At 35.5% G+C, this 23,509-nt stretch overlaps 1 protein-coding gene across 1 annotated transcript in view; it reads right to left on the bottom strand.

Annotated features, from left to right (window-relative positions):
• Window positions 1-3,811: 3,811 nt before the first annotated feature.
• The window catches only part of dcn (decorin), an 87,059-nt gene continuing 67,361 nt past the window's right edge, over window positions 3,812-23,509 (bottom strand). Inside the window, exons 3-8 of the mRNA XM_039761802.1 lie at window positions 18,855-18,967; window positions 14,014-14,227; window positions 13,397-13,510; window positions 13,005-13,098; window positions 9,073-9,211; window positions 3,812-4,875 (exon numbers count right to left, since the gene is read on the bottom strand). Of these exons, the coding sequence (XP_039617736.1) occupies window positions 4,675-4,875; window positions 9,073-9,211; window positions 13,005-13,098; window positions 13,397-13,510; window positions 14,014-14,227; window positions 18,855-18,967 (875 nt within the window). The 3' untranslated portion in view covers window positions 3,812-4,674. The remainder of the gene's footprint in view (window positions 4,876-9,072; window positions 9,212-13,004; window positions 13,099-13,396; window positions 13,511-14,013; window positions 14,228-18,854; window positions 18,968-23,509) is intronic.

The raw sequence follows: 23,509 nt of genomic DNA on the forward strand, positions 1-23,509 counted from the left end.
AAACACAGAAATTCTCATATCTTTTTTAATTGCCACTAAAAAACTTGTCTCTGTGTCTTTCAACTGGGGATCCACTCTCAAGTGAATAAATCACAGAATGCAGTATACAAGAGATATGAAATGAGCTCTGTGAGCTGCCATGTGCTAAAGTAACACATTGTGTCACCGTTGCGCCCTTCGTAAAAGTCATTAAAAAAAACATGATGAAGAGTAATTTAGGTCATAAATGTTTTTAAAGTGTCATTAATCTTTACTAAAAATGCTATCAATTACTTATACATCCCTTCCAAGTTTGGTTTCTGCCTTGACAATAATACTAACAGGATAGGCAATGTGGCCACAAATTGGAATAATTACATTACCAGTCAAAGGTTTGGGCACACCCAACAATTTTCCTGTTTTTGATAGAAAGTGATAATTTTTTAACAAGGTACCATTAATTTGATTGGAAAATATATAGATGGCACTACAGACAGCATGTATTTAATAAAGAAGCCAACTGTGGGCCCGTAAGCCATTGGTTTCTCACAAAACAGACTGATGTCCTTGTGCAGTTGTACGTCTGGGCGTTTTCTGTTCCAGTTCAATCCAGTTTGCCTTCTTCTCACAAGACAGTAATGAACATGCATGCATGGAATCTTCAGTTTCTTGGTAACATGTCACATGGAATAACCTTCATTTAGCAAAACAAAAATAGATTGACAAGTTTCTTGAGGTTGCTGTTAGAACCCAGAACTGAACTTTAGGAATATAAATACCTTGCAACCCAAGTGAACAGAATAACAGGTTCCACTTCCAGCAATTCTAATGCCATTACAAAAGTTTATTTAATAATGAATTAGCATTTAAGATGACTAATTAAGGATACACTAAGGGAGGTTACCATTAGGACACTGAAGAAATGTCTGCTGAAAATGGGGCCTTGCAATCATATGTGAATAATAAATTAAACATGAAGTAATAGCCAGTGGCAACACTAGTACTGCCTTAACTGCATTTTAAATCAACATAATGGTATCTTGAATAAAAAGGTATACATTTCTGTGTGTATGCAAACTTTTGATGGGTAGAATAGTTCAGAAAAATGTTTACTTTGATGACAAAATCTGTCAAATATAGCCATTAACCTTTGACTAAGCTTGCAAACATCGTAACCTTGTAGGTTGGAGTTCCAGCTGTTTACCAACACATGTACCGTGTGTATAGTAGAAAACATAATATTTAGTAACCCTCATCATTGACCATCACTGACTATCTTACTGCCACCTACAGGGCTTTAATTGATTGCAGCAGTTCTCCAGTATCCTAGCCAGAAGTTCCCATGTGTGTTTTGGGGATTGTTCTTTGTTTTAGTAATTATCTATCTATCTATCTATCTATCTATCTATCTATCTATCTATCTATCTATCTATCTATCTATCTATCTATCTATCTATCTATCTATCTATCTATCTATCTATCTATCTATCTATCATTTTGGTATTTCATTTATTCATTTATTAATATCAGCCTCATTTAGATATACCATTAATTCAATCATTTTATTCACTCAATTCAGGTTCATGGGGTGGCAGAGTGCATCATAGTTGCATGTTGTGCAAACCAGCCCATAATTGGGGTATCAGTGTCTTACATACTCATAGTGGGTCAGTGAACTTTATTTGAGTGATCATGCTAACTCTATAGAGGCATTCCCCACACATTAGGATTTGAACATGACACTCTGTACATGTTAAGAAGCAATAGTGACCATTGAGTAACTGTGCCACCCTCTTCTCTGACAGAACAATTTCACTGTTCCTCATTACGGTATAGTTACATGACTAATAACTAATAGTAACAAAGAATAAGTCCTTCATAAATCAGAGGTGCCTGTGCAAAAAAATTGTGATTTATATATGTTGTTTAGGCTGAAACAGTTTTGCTCAAAATTTGATAAATAGATGAAATCTGAATATATTTGTCAATGTGCAGTTTTGCAAACTTACACTTGGGAGCAGAATATAAGAATGTTTCAAATGATTTGACAGCATTTTTTTTTTGTACTTCAGAAATGACCAGTTTTAACAATCAGGAGAGTAAAGCCTCAACCAACCTTTTGAAGCAAGAAAAACAAATGAAAGATCTTCAAGGAATAATCATGACTGGCAGTAACTGGTCCACATTTTTTAATGTCTGCTTTGAAACATATAAACTTTAATATTGGAAAAGAAACATGGTCCCAGTGAAAAGAGATATACCCTTATCCTTGTGTGTTACTTTGTAACACAATGTCACACACGTGCAACGTGGGATAGCTTAAAGGCTCTGGTGGAGGTAATTCCTCACCGGTCCACAAGGTAGCACTCTTTAATAACGCCTCTTGTCTTCCTCCCTCTACAGACCAGATGATTGGCAGCCCTACCATCTTTGATGTCACTTCTGCTGCCCGTGTCCCTGGACCCACCTCTTCTTGCTTGGCCTGTACTTAACCAAACGTGTCGCCATCAGGGAGCATTCACTTTGAGACTTGCCTCTGTGAAGACATCCTTTTCCCTTTCTCAACGCATTTATACAGTTTGTTTATTTTCAGTTATATGGGTTTTCCCTGCAGGTGCCCCAACAATTTGTGCTTGTTTGCATTTTCATTACAACAAATAATATATTTTATGATCATATTCATTTTGCAAGACTGTGGTGGCTACACATTCTCTCCATTGTTTGAATGGTTTTCCTCCCATAACCCAAAGAAATACCAAAACTAAACTGACTTATGGGCCCTGCTATGGACTGGCACCTCATACCAATGTTGCTGATGCCTTCTATTCAGTTCTACCTGAATAGACTTTATTTCCCTGCCACCATAAAGTGCGGTAAGGAAGGTTCAGTAAATGGACTAAGGGGATGATTTTTAACAGCTGTCTATAATCAATTCTTGTTCTTATAAAGATCAAATTTCAACCTGATCACTGTCTGTTGGAAGTTGCCACACTCTCTCTATTTCTCCAGGGGAAGCAACTTGAGCTCAAAAGAAGCACAATGCCTGAAAAGACCTTCCTACTCCATCACAGGACTAACCCTGAAGTCATTGTGTAAAAGATGATGTTGGCAAAATCAAATACCACCATGAAAATCTCCCTCCATCCCTTCCCAGAAGCTCTGTCTTGGAGCAATTTTAGCCAAAGTTGCTCATTCCACCATAGTCTGCTAAAAAGCGAATCTGAGGGTCTGCCCACTGCTATCAATCGTTTCAGTGCTTCCTCCCAATGTACTCATTAGGTTAATTTTGAAATATCTGCAGAATAAACATTTCATATATTTTTAATTATTTATTAATTGATTTTTTGACCGTATTATCTGTCCTGTGAGTCTGAATTCTTGTTTTATTTTTTTTGTTTCTGCTTCAGTATGCTTCTGAATTTTCCCCATTGGATTAATAAAGTTTATCTATTCTGATCTGAATGGGCTTTCCACTTCCATCCCCAAGACATGTGTTACATTAATTGACTAATGTGAGTAAATATGGGTGTGCATGACTGTGTCTTCTGACCTGCCCTGCATCGGTGTGTACATTTTGCCAAATGAGAATCTTGTTCCCCTCAGTCCAAAAACTGGATCAAGTTAGTTTTCATCCACAGCATTATTCCCCAGTAAAACTACCAGTGTTCAACACTTAGGTGTTCATCTAACACTGGCAGTCTTAATGTGTGTGAAACAACTTTGGTAGTGAAACACATTTAAGCAGAAATCTTAAAAAATATGTATATAAAAAGGTCAGAAACACCAAAACTGCTTTAAGAAAATGTTGTAAAATGAAGAAGAGACACCCACCTATTGTTCAATGTGATGTTCATTTTAGTCAAAGTATTGTATTTCATTAAGGACCATCAAGGCATGATAACTTACCTTTCATCTCCACAGTATTAGTGATATTATGAGTGAACACGTTTAACAGAGTTTGCATTATTTAAAAAAAAATTACAAACAATTCTAGTATATTGTATGTGATCGTAACATTCACATTGAAAATAATGAATTTTGGCAGACGTATTTTACTAAACAGCTTTAAGATATATTCTCTCATTTACATTTCAATGAAGATCAGCAAAATATACCGTAAAAGCCATGCCGATAGCCTCCATGACAGCATTGCCGTATACATACATTGTGTTGTTTATTCCGTTATTCTAAGCTGTGACAACCATGATTCATTCTGCATTCTGGTTTCTAAGGGGACATTACAGTGGTCATTAAAAAAAGGTGCTAAACATTGTGGAAAACTAAACACAGAAAACCCCACAAAGAAGCAGGCTTGCAAAAGACATACTCAAAAGGAACAGGATGAAGTGCTCTCTACTTTCCACAGAGTTAAAAAAAAAAACCAACAGTATGCAAACAAAGGTGTACACGTAATCCATCGCTACACAGGTATAAAAATCCTAATGCAATTATACAGGGTACCGTCAGCTACCGATTAAATGCAGCAGGAATTCTATTGAAAGCTTAACTCTGTCTGTGAACTGAGACATTAATTTGCCTTATTTATAATAAATTTTTATACCCTTTTCTTAAATCAAAATAAACCAGATTTCAGCAATTTGATCTATATAGTACAAATGGTCAGTCTTTCATTTTTTGTTCTGTCTCACTGGGAGAGCAGGTAGGGGTGGGGAATGAGCTTAACTCTTTAATGGTTTATTTTTTCCTGTAATTTCCTAGCTGAATGGCAGAGCGATCAAAGACACAGCGGAAGGTGATGGGCTGCACTTCCCAATATGGCACTGGATTGCTGAAAAGGCTGATTCCAGAATACATTGCCTTCTTTGTGTTGTAGCTGGGAGGGCAGAAGTCTTCCGTGCCCACTGCAGCAATCTTGTTGTTGTGAAGATACACCACCTGAGGGGGAAAAAATGGCAGGGCAGAGGTTAACTCAGAAAACAAAACAGTACATAATAATGTAGTTAATGTTGGAAAATTCAGTTCTAAAATTCTTCAAATGACAAATATGTTTTGTGTTCTTAACAATTAGATATGAACGCTTTGAAATCATTTCATTTTTTTTGTATATTGCCTCCTGACTGCCAGTACAGTAAAACATCTCCATATGATTGCATGCATCTTGATGTCTAGTTATACAAGTCCTGAAAAATCCCTCATTTTTAGACCAATTTTGAACCATATTTTGTGCACCCTTATGATTAAGAGTATACCAACAGATGTCTTTAGTCAAAAATGATTAGAAGGACTTAAAGTTTTGCATGCCACATCAACCAAACCCAGGGGTTCAACTCCAAATGGTATACGAGGGGTCAAAGTTACACCTTTTCACAAAATTTCAAAAAATGGTGATCGGTAATCTAGGCAAGTGGATAGTCATTTCAAGAGTGGATGGCAGCTTCATAGAGAAAGATCCAGAACTTATGGTGCCTGAAATACCTTCTGGAAGTAGCTCTAGGGATTGCACCAGAAGTAACCCCTGTGTGGGGCTGAAATTCCTCCCTTGGCCAGCAACCCATTGAGTGTAAAAGAAATCCTGTTGTATCTATGGGCCTTCTTACATGTTTGTAATACTGGGAGTTACTGACCCACTTACCCACCACTTGATACCACAGTTTAAGAATTCATAACTTATATGTCCATTTTTTTATTTTATTTTATTGCAATCCATACAAATCAATCAATCTTTACAAAAAGTAAAACTGAGTTAAGAACAAATCGATCTCCACCATTGAGAGAGACAGCAACGCAAACGGCGTGAAATTTAAGGCTTGTAAACATACCTAAATTAATAAATTTGATGAGATGGATGCATAAGACAGAGAAATACGGAAATAATTGCTTCCTCTGTGCTTTAAGAGCTTATTTTAAAATATTACTGATTAGATCCTGCCATGTTTTGAAAAAAGTCTGTACGGATCCTCTAACTGAGTATTTGATTTTTTCCAATTTCAAATAGTATAACACATCGGTTTACCACTGACTTAAAAGAGGAGAGTTTGGGTACCATTTATTTTGTGTCCACCTCCCAGCCTTCCATCTCTCATTCTGTCTCTGTTTCACTCCAAATCCTTGCCTCTGTTCCTTCCACTAATCAAGTGTGTGCCCCAAACTCACCTCCTGACTTTATGACTTTTACACAAGGATTTGGTGTGAAATACAAACAGAGACAGAATGAGAGATGGAAGGCTGGGAGGTAGACACAGTCTGTATACAAAAATAAATGGACGTTATTTGAATTTTTATACTGTGGTATCAAGTGGTGGGTAAGTGGGTCAGTAACCGCCAGTAATACAAACATTTAAGAAGGTCCATAGATACAACAGAACTTCTTTTATTTTTGTTTGTTACATTTCATTCAGTTTGTGTCTTAAAGATGCACTTTGGTTTGGTTGGCATTGTAAGCATAGGGAAACTACAAAACCATCCCCTCATTCACAACTTTAAAATGGTACTAGACGAGCAGGTCTACTCTTATGATGCAATAAGAAATATTATTCTTTACAAAGCACAACGTGATGCAAATAATACAAATTTTGTTTTTATTGTTTTTTTTTCCAAAATTCTGGTTAAATGCAGCATGTTTTACAAGGATCCAAGCCCAAGTGAGGAAAGTTCTGTCATTTTGAAGGTCATGGCAAAAATACAACATACTGTAGGTGAAACAGCAGGGCTTACTGTTAAACATGTAGTGCACACAAAAGAAAGGGAATCTTTATAATCTTAACATCAAAGGTGATGTGGTGTTTGGTGTTCCTGTCTCAAGTTATTACACTGCTTAAAAGAGAATTACATATCTTAGGCTAAGCTCCAGAACCAACAAAGCAAAGCATCCTGGCAGTTGGTAGAACTCTTTTCTAGTAACACCAAGAATAATTCATAAGCACTGGGATGAGGCTTTGTAAAGAACATTTTATTGTGTTTGAGTCCTGCTGATATGAGGTTGTAGATTTAGGAATCTATCAAATCTTAGGCCTCCTCTGGAAGGATTCTTATGGAGTATCCTCTTTGGTTTTATTTTCTGGCTTCTCGCTTTGGCCAGCTTATAAAAAAGATGGGTCATAATTTATTAATTAAAAAGCACAAAGGCACAAAAATTAATTTGAGTAACAGACTACTGAAATTATTATGTGTCGAAATAAAAAAAACAATATAAAACATTTTGTATGGTATTATCTTCTTAGCTGCTGCTTTGCGGTGAAGAGATTATGGGTTAGCTTTCCGGGTCCTCCCTGTGTGGAAAGTGCTCTAAGTAGTGAGAAAACCGCTTTATAAATGTAAAGAATTATTATTATTATTACTGAATGTGATCTTCTCATATCATAACAGTAGAGCTACCTATTTCATAAGGACAGTAATTATAGCATCAAAGTTTATTATTATCACATTTCAGATGTACATTTATATAGGCCACTCTGTTTGATCATATTGAAAACACACATTTTATACAGAAGCATGACCTTAGTGCAATGGCAGTGGACTTTAAAACTTAAGGCTGCTAACTGAATCTCAGTTATCAGCCCTCTGTGAAACTCTTGAGTGTGTCACTTAACCTATTTGATGCTCTGAGTGTAAAATATTTACTAGGGACGTTTAAAAAGTTTCCGCACTTTTTTAACTCTATTAAGATTTTCAAAAACAAATGACATCACTTTTCTACATAGTCATATTCCTTTGCGATGCAATTTTCGCAGTGTCGTACCAACTCTTTAATGCTCAATTACTACTACTCCCATCTTCTCCATTTCCAATGAAAATATAAAAACTTTTTGAATGTCACTCGTAGTACACCAGTTGTAACTTATCCTAATCTTGTAATTTGCTTCGAGTAAGGATGTCTGCCAAATATTCAGTAATAACAAAAAATTACCTAAAAGACACCAGCACTTGGGTAAGATCAAGATTCAAAGCATTCCATGAAAACTGGCAAATCACATTTATGTTAACACTGTTGGAAATCTTACTCTGATACTATGGAGTATACATTAAACTAGCAATTCAGAATGTTATCACTTAGGAAATGTCTTAAGCAGACATATTATATCATACGTAGAAATGTACTCTGCAAATAAACTCCGTAAATCTTGTACTTGTGATTATATACACAGACATAGATGCCTAGTGTGCAATGCTAAAATGGCTGTTTCATGAAGAGGATTAAATTAAATTCACCACCCTAGACCAGCACTAGAACTCTAGTTGAGGGCACAGATAGCAGAAGTCTGTCATATTGAAAGTAAAGCTGTATTCCTGTATAAAATAAATACTGTCAGTATCACAGGATCTACATTCTAGCTGTTAAGGATTTGGACTTCAAAACATGAGGTTGTGGGGTCAAATCCCACTACTGACACTTTGTGACCACGAGCAAGTCATTTACCTGCTTGTGCTCCAATTAGGAAAAAACAAAAGGAATGTAACCAATGGTAACTCAGACATTGTAAGTAACACTGGATAAAGGTGTCAGCCAAATAATAAGAAACAATAATACTCATTTTGTGGTGCAGGACCTAAGGCTTTGGACCTCAAACCATGAGGCTGCGGTGTCAAATTCCACTACTGGCACTGTATGACCACAAGCAAGTTTCTTACTTGCTTGGGCTCCAATTGAAAAAAAAAACAAAACAAAAGAAATGTAACCAGTTGTACATCTCATATGTTGTTTTGCTGTCTTAAATAAACTCTTCAGTCAAATATGTAAATATTTTAAAATGAGTGCTTTCACTCTGGTAGACGCTCCTCCTCAACTGTATGTTCTTAGGAGACATACAGGACATCTTATTCTGTTCACATTATAGGAGCATATTTTATGTAAGGTATTCATTTATACAAGTCATCACATTACACATTTACATTATAAATATTTTTTTGACTTGATATCACATTATATCAACTCATTCCATCCCCATCTTTATTGATTTTCTAAAACCATCTCTACTGTAGGATCATAGGGAGCCATAGCCTATTGTGGCTGGATTTGGTACAAGATAGCATATTTTGGCAAAACTGGGTACAAGGCAAGAACCAACCCTAGATTAGATGCCTGACATTTCATTAAAGCTACCCATTTTATATAAAGTGTACCTTCTTTCCTACCTGTATATACTTGTGCTCTGGCAGACCTGGAGGGACGCTTGTAAGTAGATTGTTATCCAGATGCAGTTCTCTCAAGTGAGGAACGTTGGTAAGGGTTTCATTCTCCACGGAGGCTATTTGATTATAGCTCAGACCCAGCCTAAACAACAAATGGATGACAATTCAACCAATGTATAGGAAAACAAATTTGAGCAAAATTCATACCCCATTTTGCATCAACATAATTTAAAGAAACATATAGTAACTAGAGCCAGGGTGAGCCATTTTATAACTACAAAGAAAACCACAATCCACCTTACGACTCTAAAGCTACTCTTAGATAGCATTTTATTTAGTTTCCAGGCAGTATAATGATTGTATTATGTTTTCTTGAAAAATCTGCGAAAGATAAAAAGCATGCTAGCCAATGCTTAGCCTTAAAAAAACAGTGCAGCCATGTCTAAGAATCTATCGATAATTATTTTATGTAATCATTTTATATTGAGGTGCTCTAAAAAGCAAACAAGTCTGTCCCTGGGCTGGCAGCTGCTCTGCCTACATGTATTATTATTATTTGATTTTATCACAAAGAGAAACATGAACTACAGGAGGAAAATCTACTAATAGGTTATTACAACTAGAAATCACAAGAACATAGAATGTTCACAGGCTACTTAATTCAGAATCCAAGAGCCCCCAGGCAGCAGTGTTCACCGCTACAACATGATGAGCCCTTAACCACACATAATTACATTAATTTCATTCTGTCGGGCCAAATTACAATCAGCAACTCCAGTCCTTACACTAGTAAAGACAACTTCTGGGATCACTGCCAGTGCTGGCCTTTTACCTTGGAAATGTAATAAAAGGAGACTATGTGATACAGGCGGTACCGGGTGGTCCAGCTCTCCATTTGTATGCTGTACATTTTGTATAAAAATAAGCACCTTTCCAATTTTGGTAACTAAGACAAAACATCATGGATTGTTAGATTTTGAACATATTCCTTAGTTATTTGAGCTATTTAGTTATGTTTCAATATTGGCAGAAAAGAAACTCACACTCTTTTATAACTGAAAAAAGCTGAAGAATCCACTTCTTTGAATAGCATTTTAATCATATTGCTGGTGTTCATGGTGAAATTGCTTAATGACTTGGCAGGATAATAACTTATTTTCAACAATTTTCACTTGTTTTCTTTTATTATTTTTTATAATGTATGTGTATTTCATGGACTTGTTACATTTTTGGTCTTATCTGTATATTCTCAAAATAACTTTCACATTTGGTTGCACATCTTACAGAAATACCTTGTCATGCCGATTTGTCATTAAACAACCAAGGAAGATTGCATTTTTAGTTTTACAAAAATGATCAGACAATCAATCAACCTTTCTTGTATAGAAATATTTACATACAAAATACCAAGAACAACCGTTTACACAAACTAATTCACACAATCAACATTAAGCTGATAAAACTGTATCCTTTTATTTTTAGTGTTTTTCTGAAATATTCTCCAGTTCATTTAACACTGCTGCATTTTGATTGAAAGTTCAGAACAAGATGGTAATGATAACATAAGACCCATGTGGCAAGTTATAGTAAAGTTGTAAAGTGTGATTTAAAATGAAGCTAATACACCAGAAGGTATTTTGTGAAGTGATCATTTTGGTAATCTGAATGCTTTCTGGGTGGCACAGTGGTTAGCACTGCTGCCTTACAGATGGAAAAATCTGAGTTTTAATAATGTGACTGTTCAGTGATGCCAAGATACCCTGCAGCCTCCGCAACCCCAAATTGAGTTAAGCTGGTTTGAGAATGCATGCATTTGCAAATGGAAGTCTCCTTCGAGTTTATTGACCAGACCTTCCAGCTATGGAGCACAAGAACTTCTTCCTCATCCCACATTTACTGCAACTAATCTGTTCTGAATCAAATTTTTTACTGCCATTATACCTTTTTCTTATTTTTTTGACCTCATATACTGTATATCAAGACCTTGAACAATTTTATTCATTAGGGAGAATCTTCCCTTAGAATATTCCGCCTGGCTCACTGAGTCATTATAAACACTGATATTCTACAGACTTTATATGTAATTGTTTTTTCCAGTACACACCTCCCAAATAATTTATAATCCAAATATATGACAACTGTCCTTTGACAGAAACAAGTCATAAATGAGCTGCACTAAGTTCTATCCCATTTGTATTTTGCTCCCTTGTCACCAAATTATTGTAATATATACTTTCACGTTGACGTCTTTACTGTATAAAATCTAACGATGTTTGGAATTCTAAACACTGAATTTAATTGCCTACCCAAATCCCTCTAAATAGTGTATGCTTGATCTCATCACCCTTACTTTTTTCTGTCACTTTATCTGTTAAAACAATTATGGCATGCTGTTTTGACCCAAGCATTTCTAGTTATGCTGTTTCTGCTTTAGCCACCCTTAATTCTTCTTGTGTTTCTATTTCTTTCATTTCTCCTAAAACATTCTAGATTTGTCAAAGTTTCTCCTTAGTTTTCTAACTCTTTCAGGGCGGATGTCGACTTTTGTCAAAAGGAGGGGTTGACTGTGTTAATCAACTGTAAACAGTGGCAAAACCGTTATATTTTAGTTGGACTCTCTTTGCTAGAAGGAAAGGGATGCTTCATTAGTTGTGTGAGTAGGGAGGAGCAAACCACAGCACAAATATCATCGACATCTGGCGAGAAACAGAAGCAAAATACTCCTTAGATGACGTTTTGCATATTATCACTGAATTGGACTCTGACTTGTCAGACTCCGATTTCAATAAAAGTAATTGAAAATGAATGTGAGGTACCAGTATCAGCTGATCGTGGTGCTGAACAGGTTGGTGTAGCTGATGCGCCTACAGCAACATTCACCTGGGAGGGCCACTACTTACAATGACAAGAGATACAAACCAGATTGCGATGCACAGTGACAGCATAGGGCTGCTGCCGCCACTTAGTAATGTCAATTCCTTGATGTTGAAACATTCTTTTTTACTGAATCCCAACTGTCATGTAAGAAGATTGACCTAGAATCTTATTATTCAGTAAATGTTTGTGTTCTTTTGCGATCAACGTTTTGTATCAATTTGTACTAATCAAGTAGAATTTGTCTGAGGTGTGTCATCTTCAGTTGAAGTTCATTTACAATTTATAAAATGTCACTTCTCTTTTGCTGCAGAAGAAGCCATCAATGAATTCTGCAGTCTGTAATTTTGATTTAATTGACTACTATTTGAAACAGTATTCCATATCTGCATTGATCTTATTTTGGACAATTGTGCCATTACTAAATCAGGTGGTGTGTACTTAAGTATATTTATGGATTTGTTGAGTTTAAGGCATTGAGAGAGTGTAGTTATTTCATTATAAAATTTATTTGTGCACAACGTTGTCATTTGGATGTTTTATCCATTTAATAAATAACATAACTGATCATAAAATTGATCATAAAAATAATAATTTTATGGATTACTTTACTGACTTAATTATCTACAGTATTATTGTTACAAAATGTTAAGAGATATTTAATACGTGTTTTTATTTGATTTTTATTATTCCTAATTGTGTTAGGAAATGCCTAGTGTAAGAAAAAAGTTATGTATGAATTAAGACGTGAAATAATACCAACATGAAATAGATAATATAAAAAGCTATACTGCAAACATGCATATGCAAAAACTAGACAAGAAAACTTTAAACCGGAGATGATTTGTTTGTATTTAGCAAAAAATTCTGCCAAAGGGGTAATCAAAATTTACTTGACAAGATTTCTTAAAATGAGCTAAATAATCATGAATACAATTTTCTGCATGTCAATAATTCTAACTAGATTCAATGTCATGAAATATGTCATTTAAATACTTTTCACTTTGCTTAGATTTCATTTTTTGCATTATATATAAGAAAAGCTATAAAATAATGTTTACTTAGCCAAATTGTTGAGACCCTTAAGACTATCAGCATCTACTTTAGAAATTTTGTTGCCATCAAGATGGAGTTCAGACAAAGAGCTTGGAAGACCTAGAAAAGATGTATTAAACAAAGTCAGATAGACAATCACTTCATTTTGCAAAGTAAAGAAGGAAATATAGTAGGCCAATACAATAAAAAGTCATTGGAAATGTTAGACAGTAGAACTAAATAATGCCGACAAGGTCTTTCATTTTACATTTCCCTTAAGTAAATTAAAGCACAGAAAATGCACCATGACCAGATAAGTATAAAATAAGTAAGCTAGCTAACTACAGAATTTTTAATTTAAATATCTACAAAAAAACTACAAAGACTGTTTGTAATTCTTAAATCAAATTTGATTTACCTTTAGGAATTGCAGTAATGTTGGTATCAGAAATACGGATGTAAGACAGTCTTTTAAGATCCTGAAATGCTCCACTGTCAATTCCTGAACTCTTGAATGGGTTTGAGCCCAGTTCTAAAAGGGGAAAATGCTTTCTGTGATTTGTTTGCATATTATAAGGTATATATATTTCTGAATTATGATCTAGAACAATATCAGGAATATCACAAAGCACAATTGGTGCTGTTGACACTGCAGTGTTTTGCTAAATTACCCCAGAGTGGTGGAGAGTGTTACTATTTCCTCCTATAAATATAGGAGACTGTACATATCCCTCCTAATTAATTAGTTATTTGTCATACCCTGGGAAGTCTTAGCAGACTAGGATAGGGCAATCTATCATTTAATAAATATATACCACCCATGTGTAGACAATAACTTTCAGTAAGAAATCATTCAAAGCAGACTTCAATGCTCATCAGCAGGCAGTTCTTACAAAATATTCAGACGTATTCCCTGCATAGAAATATATTTTTTGACTTAATAACATTTTTCATTTTCCATTCAGTATCATTTTGAGAGCAACCTACATTTGCCTGTAGACTTTATCTAATATTGATATTATTAAAGAGCATTACCCATAACAATGACGTGGGTCATTCCTTCAAACGATGATTTCTTGATTTTAGAGATATCGTTCTCATGAACTCGCAACTCTTGCAGGCTTTTAGGCATGTTGACTGGCATTTCTTTCAACATGTTCTTCGACAAATAGAGTCTCTGCAGCTTTCCCAGAGGAATGAAGGCTTTTGGATGGATGATTGTGATTTTGTTGTTTACAAGGATAAGAGCCTGGGATGCAATAAAATAAAGACAAAGCAAAGAGAAAGTGTAATATGCAGTATTTGTTCTCTGAGTGTAAAATATTTACGAGGGATGTTCAAAAAGTTTCTGCATTTTTTTAAACTCTATTTATTAAGAATTTCAAAAACAATTACATCACTTTTGTACATAGTCATCTTCGCTTGTAATGAAATTTTCCCAGCATCGTACCAAGTTTTTAGTGCCCAATTACTACTCCTCCTGCCTTCACCATTTCCAACGAAAATACAAAAGTGTGGAAATGTTTTGAACGTCCCTCGTAGCTAAGTTAAATCCTAGTTTTAAAATAATGTTATTAAATTATCTCTTGTAAACCATGACTTTGCTTAATGGTTATAGGGTTAATAATATTTAACACTGTACAGAATACTGTTTTATAATTTATATTCAGGTATTTTAAATCATTCTAGTGTCCAGTTTCACATTATTTCTTTTAAAGTGTTTGATGATTGAGTAAAGCTGGGCATGGTGACATGCTAATCTCTCTACCCCTATACAATGCAATACACTACGATACAATTTATTTTTGTGCCGCAATGGGCTTTAATAAGCCCTGCCTTTTGACAGACCCCCAGCCTTGACACTCTAAGAAGACAAGGAAAAACTCCCAGAAAATCCCTTGTAGGGAAAAAAGGAAGAAACCTTGGAAAAGGCAGTTCAAAGAGAGACCCCTTTCTGGGTAGGTTGGGTGTGCAGTGGGTGTCAAAAAAAGGGGGGTAAATACAATACATGGAACAGAACAAAAGTAATCCTCAGTACAATATAATAGTGCAATAGAAATATTAGAAGTACAGAGCAGAATTCAACACTAGATGATATCACATAATCCAATTTGGATTTGTTCAGTGTCCTGAAGACCTTGGCCATCAAGCTGCCTCCCCCTTTTTTGCCATTCCACAGCTGAGTCATTGATGGACCAGCGAATCCGATGAAAGGACCCCCCTACCCGATGATTCCTGTGATCTTCCACCAGAGATGACTTTACCTTAGGCAAGCAAAACAATTTGGCAGGTGGGCAGTAGCATCAACTGCCACATTTGAGTACTGAGAAGAGAAACAGAATATATTGATTGCAGGTTCAACTGAATGATCCTCTGTTACTTCTAGGCCATTGGCATCATACATAACGTTGTGTGTAGAATTCACATTAAAACATGGTGTATGGACAAAAGCGGAAATGTGTGTACGCACGAAAAAATCCAGATGCATAAATCTGTGCATACGCCAACTTCCATGTTCTTCCGCTCCATAAATCCTGACTCCTCCCAGAATTACACCTCTTTGAATATGCAAATCAATATAACTAGCCCCTTACGTTTTGCATTCTGTGAAAAGACAATGGCAAAAGCACTGGGAAAAAAAAGAATTTCAGTGAATAGTAAGTAGAGGCAAGTACTATTTCTTGGTTTAAGCCATGATATAAACAACTAAAGGAAGTTGATTAAGTAATAGAGTGGTGGAGAAACTCAGAAGTTCAAATTCAGAAAGTCCACAGTGCCCGAAATAAGTAAAAAGTGGTCAGATATCTAAAACGTGAGTCATAGCCACCAACTGAGTGTCATATGGAAGAGTATTAGGGTACAGAGAAAAGAAAAAAACTGGGACATATTGTGAAAAAAAGGCTGAAATTTCAACTTTAATCACATAGTTTATTTTGTCATTAAAGTAGAACATCATAAACTTCATCTTAAAATCATTCACTAGTTTCTCAAAACCCATCATAACTAAAGTAGCATGTTAAATGCTTCATATTCTATGTACTCTTACGTGTGTGAATCAGTATGTGTTTCTTAAACAGGCTTTCTCTTACACCAACAGGACAAAAAATACATTAAATTCATATTACAACTCTCTGAACAATTTAAATTCTAAGATGCATACTTGATATTTTCATGATGACAGAAATTAAAGCATGTATAAAACATTAAGGCACGTTGGTGCAGTGGTAGCAACGAGCAGACGCCCCTTTCAGAGATTGTTCTTGCCTCCCGCAAGATGCTTGCTGCATCGTGCGCAACCTTCGATGAAATAATTTATTGCAGCAGCCCTGTTCCTTTCAAACGTACAAACCCCTGATTCCTGTCCTTTCTTTTCTTTCCTTAAATAACCAACCGCCAAACAATCAACTATTTAATAAATGTCAAGCCATCTGTAGGCTTAGAACACTGATTCTTCAAAACATTTAAGGAACATTGAAATGTCTTCATAGTACCTGTTTAATTATTCCATCCATCTATCCATCCAGGGTAACGCCCGTCCCAGCAAGCATACAGCGTGAGGCAGGAACAATCCCTGAACGGGACACCAGCTCATCGTTGATGCTGTGCCACCGAGTCCTTGCATATTTAATCATTAACAATATAGTGTACATTGTCTAAATGAAGTTTAAAATATATTTGTATAATGTAATATATATATATATATACTTTAATGTATTTCATCTTTAATATGATATCAAGAGCTCCACAAAGATAATGCCTGAAAATCTAAATCGACCTAGAACCCAGTCATCTTCATCTGTAAATAAGCACTCTCAATTGAATTGAATTCCTTTACTGTTATTGTATGGTACAATGAGATTCAATATGCAAATCCTCTATAAACTTATTTTCCTATAAAATAGTAAAATAACAAGACTAATAATAGGATAAACAACTGTGAAAAATATAAAATATGAAAGCATAATTGGCCCAGATTGTTAAATATTACAACTGTAATGCAAGTTTACAGTGAGGTAACTATACTTATATGTACAAACAGTTCTACCAGGAGCACTTGATGGACTGATTGAGTGCATTTATAGCTCTTGAGATGAAACTGTTTCTGAACCGCGAGGTCAGTACAGGAAAGGCTCTGAAGCGTTTGTCGAATGGAAGAAGTTCAAATATACTGTGCGGAAAGCTGAGGCAGTGTGTGCTAGAAGCTCTATCCCGATATTTCTCCCCGCTCTTGACACAATCTGCAGTAGAGCTTTCCAAGCAGCTGCTGTAGAGCTTTGTTTCCACACTCAGATACAGTGGGTTAAATACTCTGAGTTCTGCAATGACAGTGACAATGCTACAGGAGCTATAGTATTTGGAATAGTTTGGCCATTCTGTGCTCCATTATATGGTTATGGGTTGATTGTATTCCGATGCCTTAAACTAATAAAACAATATGCTGTTAATTTATATATATTTAATAAAGCCGTATCAGGGATGTGAATCTAAAAAATAAAGGAAAACCACACAGGAACAGTAGCACTGTTTTGACGCAGTGTGCCGCCAGTTTGCAGAACTGAGCGGAGAACTTGCATATGGCAGAGATTGGGCTGGTGTGAAAATGTGCATGGCTTTATGCCAAGTTTAGTTTTTATACATCATGATGTGAGCATGGAAACGGGTGTACACAACATTTTTGTGCATACGCACTGTTTATACATGAGGCCCGAGGTTAATATTTCTAATGGATTACTGAAAGGTTTTTAATGAACATTTTTCAAATAATGCCATACATGTCCAAAATAATATCATCTCTTAACTCACAATTTCAATCAAAATTACCTGCCAAGTGACTGACCTTCATCATTTTTACCAGCTCTCACAAAGAATAAATGGCCAATGTGTAGTCAAAGTAGCACACATTGCTTTATACGATACTGTAGGGTGAACAGGCATCATGTGTTCAGTGGGAGAGTCCAAGGTCTAAGTTTTGTGCTCTGGGGCACATAAAAATAGTTAAATGTTCAAATTTTCAAAACAAGTGGTTCTGCTAGAATTAACTATTCCCTGGGAAGTTTGAATGGAAGAGGCCATTTAGAGGAAGAAGGCCAAATATGAAGGGCAGGTGGACAAGTGTCGAAGTTGTGGACGAAGGGCCCAATGTGAGCCCATTAAAGTGGGCTGTTGAGGTTTTGCAGACCAGACTGTATACTGCGCCATCAAGATCTTTGGGATGGGAGGGCTGCACAACAGGAAGCCCATCAAGAACATCACAGAAACTGCAGAGAAAGCATCACAAAGCCTTTGGATTAAGAGGGGGTAATCCATGGAGCATGCAGGCTACATGGACACAAGCTGGAGATTGATCAGCTTCAGTCAGATCATCCGGGTTACATCACTGATGTTTACTTAGTCATGTGTCCAGGCTTCACCAGATGGTGTGTTGAAATGCTCAATTCAACATATCCCACAAGCTCCAGTTAAAAAATAAATTGTAATTATCATAAAACCTCACCCACTTAGTATCAAAAAACTTGAATGAGACTGTGCCCACCACCGTAATGTGATCCAGCAAGTAGATGTCTATTAAGCACCTCACATTCTGACATTTTAAAAATATGGTCATCCAACAAACATGCTATTAATGGTTTCATCCATTAACAAAGTAGTAGAGTATTTAATGTAAACAATTATTAAATATTTTTGAATATTTGATTTATACCCTTATTGATCATTTGCCATGTAATAACCATAGACTTGTAGTTGTATTATAGAGTATGCCTCAAGCCTCAAACAAAGAAAAAAAAAATCTAAAAATGAAACCTTTCATTAGTCATTTTACACCATTTACATTTTGCACATACAATAATGTTAAAAATAAAATTAATTAAACTTACATGAAGAACCTTTAATTCCTTAAAATCATTCTCTCTGATCTCTGTGATTTTGTTGTTCTGTAGGTCTAGAAGTGTAGTGTCTGTTGGAATCTTATCAGGCACATGGATTAAACCTTAAAAGCAAATAAAAAAAAAATCTCAAAACCACTGCTTACACAAATAATTTAGATATAGATTACAGTAATTACATTTTTTTAAATAAGTGTAATATTGCAGCTTATTAGTCCACACTTTCATGGCTGGTCTCATACGTTGTGTTACCATACATTCTCATCATTATTGTTTCATGAACATGCTTGGGGAAGTTTTGTGAGATACCATTTGTGAGGTTGAGCCTTCATGCAATTCACAAAAATTTCCAGTAAGAGTTTGGGAAAAATGCAAGGCGACTGCTTGGCCCACACAAGAAGCAATTAATGACTAGCTTAAATAAAAAAAGGAAGGGAAATGCCTTAAGTGCGAATCACATTCCTTCAGTTACAATGTGACCACAAATACCAAGCTCTTGCCAATCCGTTTTATTGTGTGAAATTAAACAAATCAAAATATAGTATTCCACAGCTCAGTGAACTCAGGTAAGCTATAACTCAAGTTATTCCTGCATTGTTGTACCATGAAATTACTTTGCATTAATTTATCACAGACAACCTTGGATTTCCTGTATTTCCCATACCACATAAAGGCAGCATATTTAGCATGATTGAAAAGTTTCAAGCTAGATCGATTAAAATAAACTCCGGTAAAAACAAGTTAATTTTCAACATAAGCCCAGTTAGTACTAATACATTTATTATAATGTCCATAATGTTCTTAACGCTTATTAATGTCACTCACATAAAATTTAGTAACAATTTAGTATAGGTATGCAAAATGTGTCTATTACTCATTTACTATTACTAAGACCTTATCAAACATTTCTTTGGATCTTCATACACTTGCAGAGTATCAGTAAAGTGTTTATTCATCTCTCTGACAGACTAACAAAACTTCACTTTGGAATGGTCTGAGGTGGCTTAGTTGCTGCACATTTCCCTTGATATTCCATATTTAGTATAAGACCTGTGAATCCTTCATATTAACAAGTAATTTTACCATCATGTCAATATGCCACATTGCACAGAGATGTATAAATTAATCTACTGATGTTTTATAAGTGTTAAGAAGACACTGGGCTAATATCTTGTTAAATAACAGTAAATGAGTAATACATGCATTTTTACAGTACCTAATCTATAAAGTGTTACCACAAAATGTTATGTTTTGCTTGCTCTTTTTCATTGGCATGATGAGTCCCGCAGATGTATCCCTTCAGATTGGGGAAGTCACAAGGGGCCAGGTCGACAAAATAGGGTGAGTGTGAAGTCTCTTCCAATTGAAGCTTCACAGATCATCCTTTGCCATCCTTGCATTGTGAGTGATGGCATTGTCATCAAGGGTAATGGTTGACAGCCTTCCTCAAATCTTTTACTTGTCTTACTGCTGCAAATGCCAGGGCAAATCAGGCCTCTTATGGGCATTTTGTGACAGTAATCAATATGGATTATAACATCAGCATTATAAAAAATCATACACATACTCTTGGTTGCATTGTCTTGGACTTTGTGTTTCTTTGATTTTGGAAAATCACTGTGCTTTCATTGTTGAAATTTCTGTCATAATTCTCAGGTTTTTTTTTTTTTACAATAATGAAAAGCCCATTTTTTTTTTTCAGTCTGAATATATAAGTGGAAGATTCTCCTTTTAACATGGGTTACAGTCATGCTTCAGTTCAGGAGTTCATTATTTATTTCTTTAGCCATTGATATCAAGAGCTGACCAGACCCTGAGACATTTCTCGGAAAAGTCCTGCCATGACAGAATGTTCAATAATTGTTCACCAAAGTTCTCTTATGGGATTTGGGTTAGCAAGAATATTGGAGTTGCATATTAAACTTATTTTGTTGTTTTATACAGTGTTAATGAGCACTAAACATGGCTATCACCAATATGTGGTTATTATCTTTTCTTAGAACACTAGATTAAGATTATTTTTGTTTAAAGACTTACAACATCCTGGTGTCATTCTGGTGGTGACCTGATTTTTTGTTTGAAATCTATTACATGTAAGATGCTTTGCTTGTTCATGACCCATAAAAATATTCTAAATGTCATCTGTTCTAAAAGTTAAGATCATCTATACTACAGGTTAATATGGTTAATCAATATAAATAGGTTTAGGGAGGGAAATTTGAATGCTGGGCACCTAAAAGTGGGTATCAAAATTGGTCAAGTTAAACCCAGAAGGTACAGCGTTGGTCAGTATATGAACATTTTTTAAGAGTATATATATTTTTGTTAATTATTATTTTGTGTTCTCATCGCAATTTTGTTTTCTTGGCTGCCACCATTTTGGTTTTATTCTTTATTAGCTGCATCCTCACTTTTAATAACAGCAGCTTGTGGTTGCAACCATGAGACTGGATATCAGAGTGCATGCAGTACTATTTCCTCACATTGAGAGAGTGGTGAAAATCTCTAGACATTTTTTTTTTTTTGTGCCAAAACTGCTATGAAATCGCTGAATATGTCCGTAGTGTTGGAGTAAGCTAAAAGGCACTTGCAAAAAGAATGAACTGTTAGGATTATTTGCTTGGTGCTTTCCTTGTCATTTGTGTTTTCATACTATAATCTGTTACCTCTTCTTTCAATGTTCTTTTTGTGCCTGCCAGTCTTTAGGATTCTGCCTAATCTGGTTTTGTGCTTTCATCTTATGTTTCTTTCTTTTAAATACCTTCAGGACATTCATTGGAAAATGAATGTAATAGCTTCAGAGCAGAAGGGAGAGATTCTCACTTATGAGAGGAAAAGTGTTTCCATAGGAGGCTAGAGACAAGGTTGTCCAGAAGGTTATAGTGACTTTCTATAGTGAGAGAGAGTGAACTCTGGCTGATAAAGGCCCAGTCCAACAGGTGAAACCACAAAATCCCTAGCAGCGCAACCTCAGACCAGTTTTCTCATTTGAGGTGAAAGTCTTGCAGGTTGCTTGCAAGCCTGTTCAGTTGTGACCAAACACTAAGCAACTGAACATAGTTCCCACTGTGTTTCCTTTAAGAAAATGCATAACTTCCAAACTGCCATGGAGGCCCACCTTTTTAAAGCTTGCTAAGAGGTCAAGCGCACAGGGATGCTGAAGGATGCAGGCGGTAACCCTAGGCTGAGGCATGCACCATTAGTCTCTAAGCAAAGTAACATTGAGCAACAATACAGACTAAAGGAAGACAGAAAGAGAAAAATGTGATAAATGAGAAGGAGGAGTGCACATGCTTGAGACCTGTGATAGTTGGACAAGGAAGGATAGAGAGGCTTTGTTGTACATGTGTCTTCTTTAACGCTTTACTTTGTGTTATTCATATTTACCTCTCTCTTACGATTTTAGCTGTTAAAATTCCATGCCTTTTTATATTTGTGGTTCTTTTACCATTGCTCCAGGTAGGTGTAACTACACACTGCAGTATATTCCAGGGGAGGAAGAAGTGTGAAGTGTTGATGGGGTATTCTAGGGTATTTGCATTGACTGGTTTTCAAGTTTAACAACTGAATTTAAATAATGATTCTGTAAATGAAATATAGTTGGTGTACTGAAGTTGAATAAATTGAGGTGACATACTGTATTACTGTATTATTTGCAATAAGTTAATTCTACTGTGGCTGGATTTAGATTTTTTTGTATTGATATGATACTCTTTTGTGAAAAAAGTAAATTAAAGATAAACAAAATAAGAGACATAGTTGTTTAACAGGGAATCTCTTTATCATTCTGAGGTAGCTGAATAAACATTTTAGTCTAGAATTCAGGAGTAAACAGAAGGAAATAGTGCAGACTTAAACAAACCTAAAATGTAATGACTCTATGGCAAACTGAACCCCACATTCAGAAGGGAACTAAAAGCATTTCAGAAACATCGACATTAGTATATCAGTGTCATTAACAGCCACCTTTACTCCATTTTTTTGTTTCAGGGTCATATGGAGACAGAGCTTGTCCTGGTAGCTACAGTATGTATGCTAGCAAGGAACAAAAATCAGCAAAGGCACTGGTCCATCTTATGCTTATTTAGAGCATTCAAATATCACACACTAGCACATATGATCTTAGAATGTAAACCAGAGTAACAACCGAAATCCCACAAGGACAATGAGTATAGGTTCAAGATCCACACAGAGCGAGTAAAACTCGAGACTTTGGACCTGTAGTGTCAGCAGTTTTAAACACCATATTACTGTGATATCTTGTTAAGAATATGTGTATATTGTTAGTTACAAAAATGTGCATGAGTTAGCAAGCTGCTACATTACTAATAATACAAATAATAAAAATGACATTGTATAACACAAAATAAACTATTATTGTCATTCACCGGTCCATTCAATCATCTTCTGATATTTAATTTTTCAAAAAAATACTTTGCACATAATTGGCAATGGATAATAAAATGCTACAAGTATACTGTAATATTAAAAAAATATCCTTCTTGAAAACTCTCTTTGTAATTTTAGTGACTGTGGAAGATTGAGGTCAGTTTTGAGACAACCCTAAACTCAAATAATGAAAATTTATTAGAGGAAACATAATAAAAGGATGTCACTTTCCCAAAAGTACATAAAAGAAGAATCAA

Source organism: Polypterus senegalus, chromosome 8 (genome assembly GCF_016835505.1).
Source record: "Polypterus senegalus isolate Bchr_013 chromosome 8, ASM1683550v1, whole genome shotgun sequence".
NCBI classification, from domain to species: domain Eukaryota; kingdom Metazoa; phylum Chordata; class Cladistia; order Polypteriformes; family Polypteridae; genus Polypterus; species Polypterus senegalus.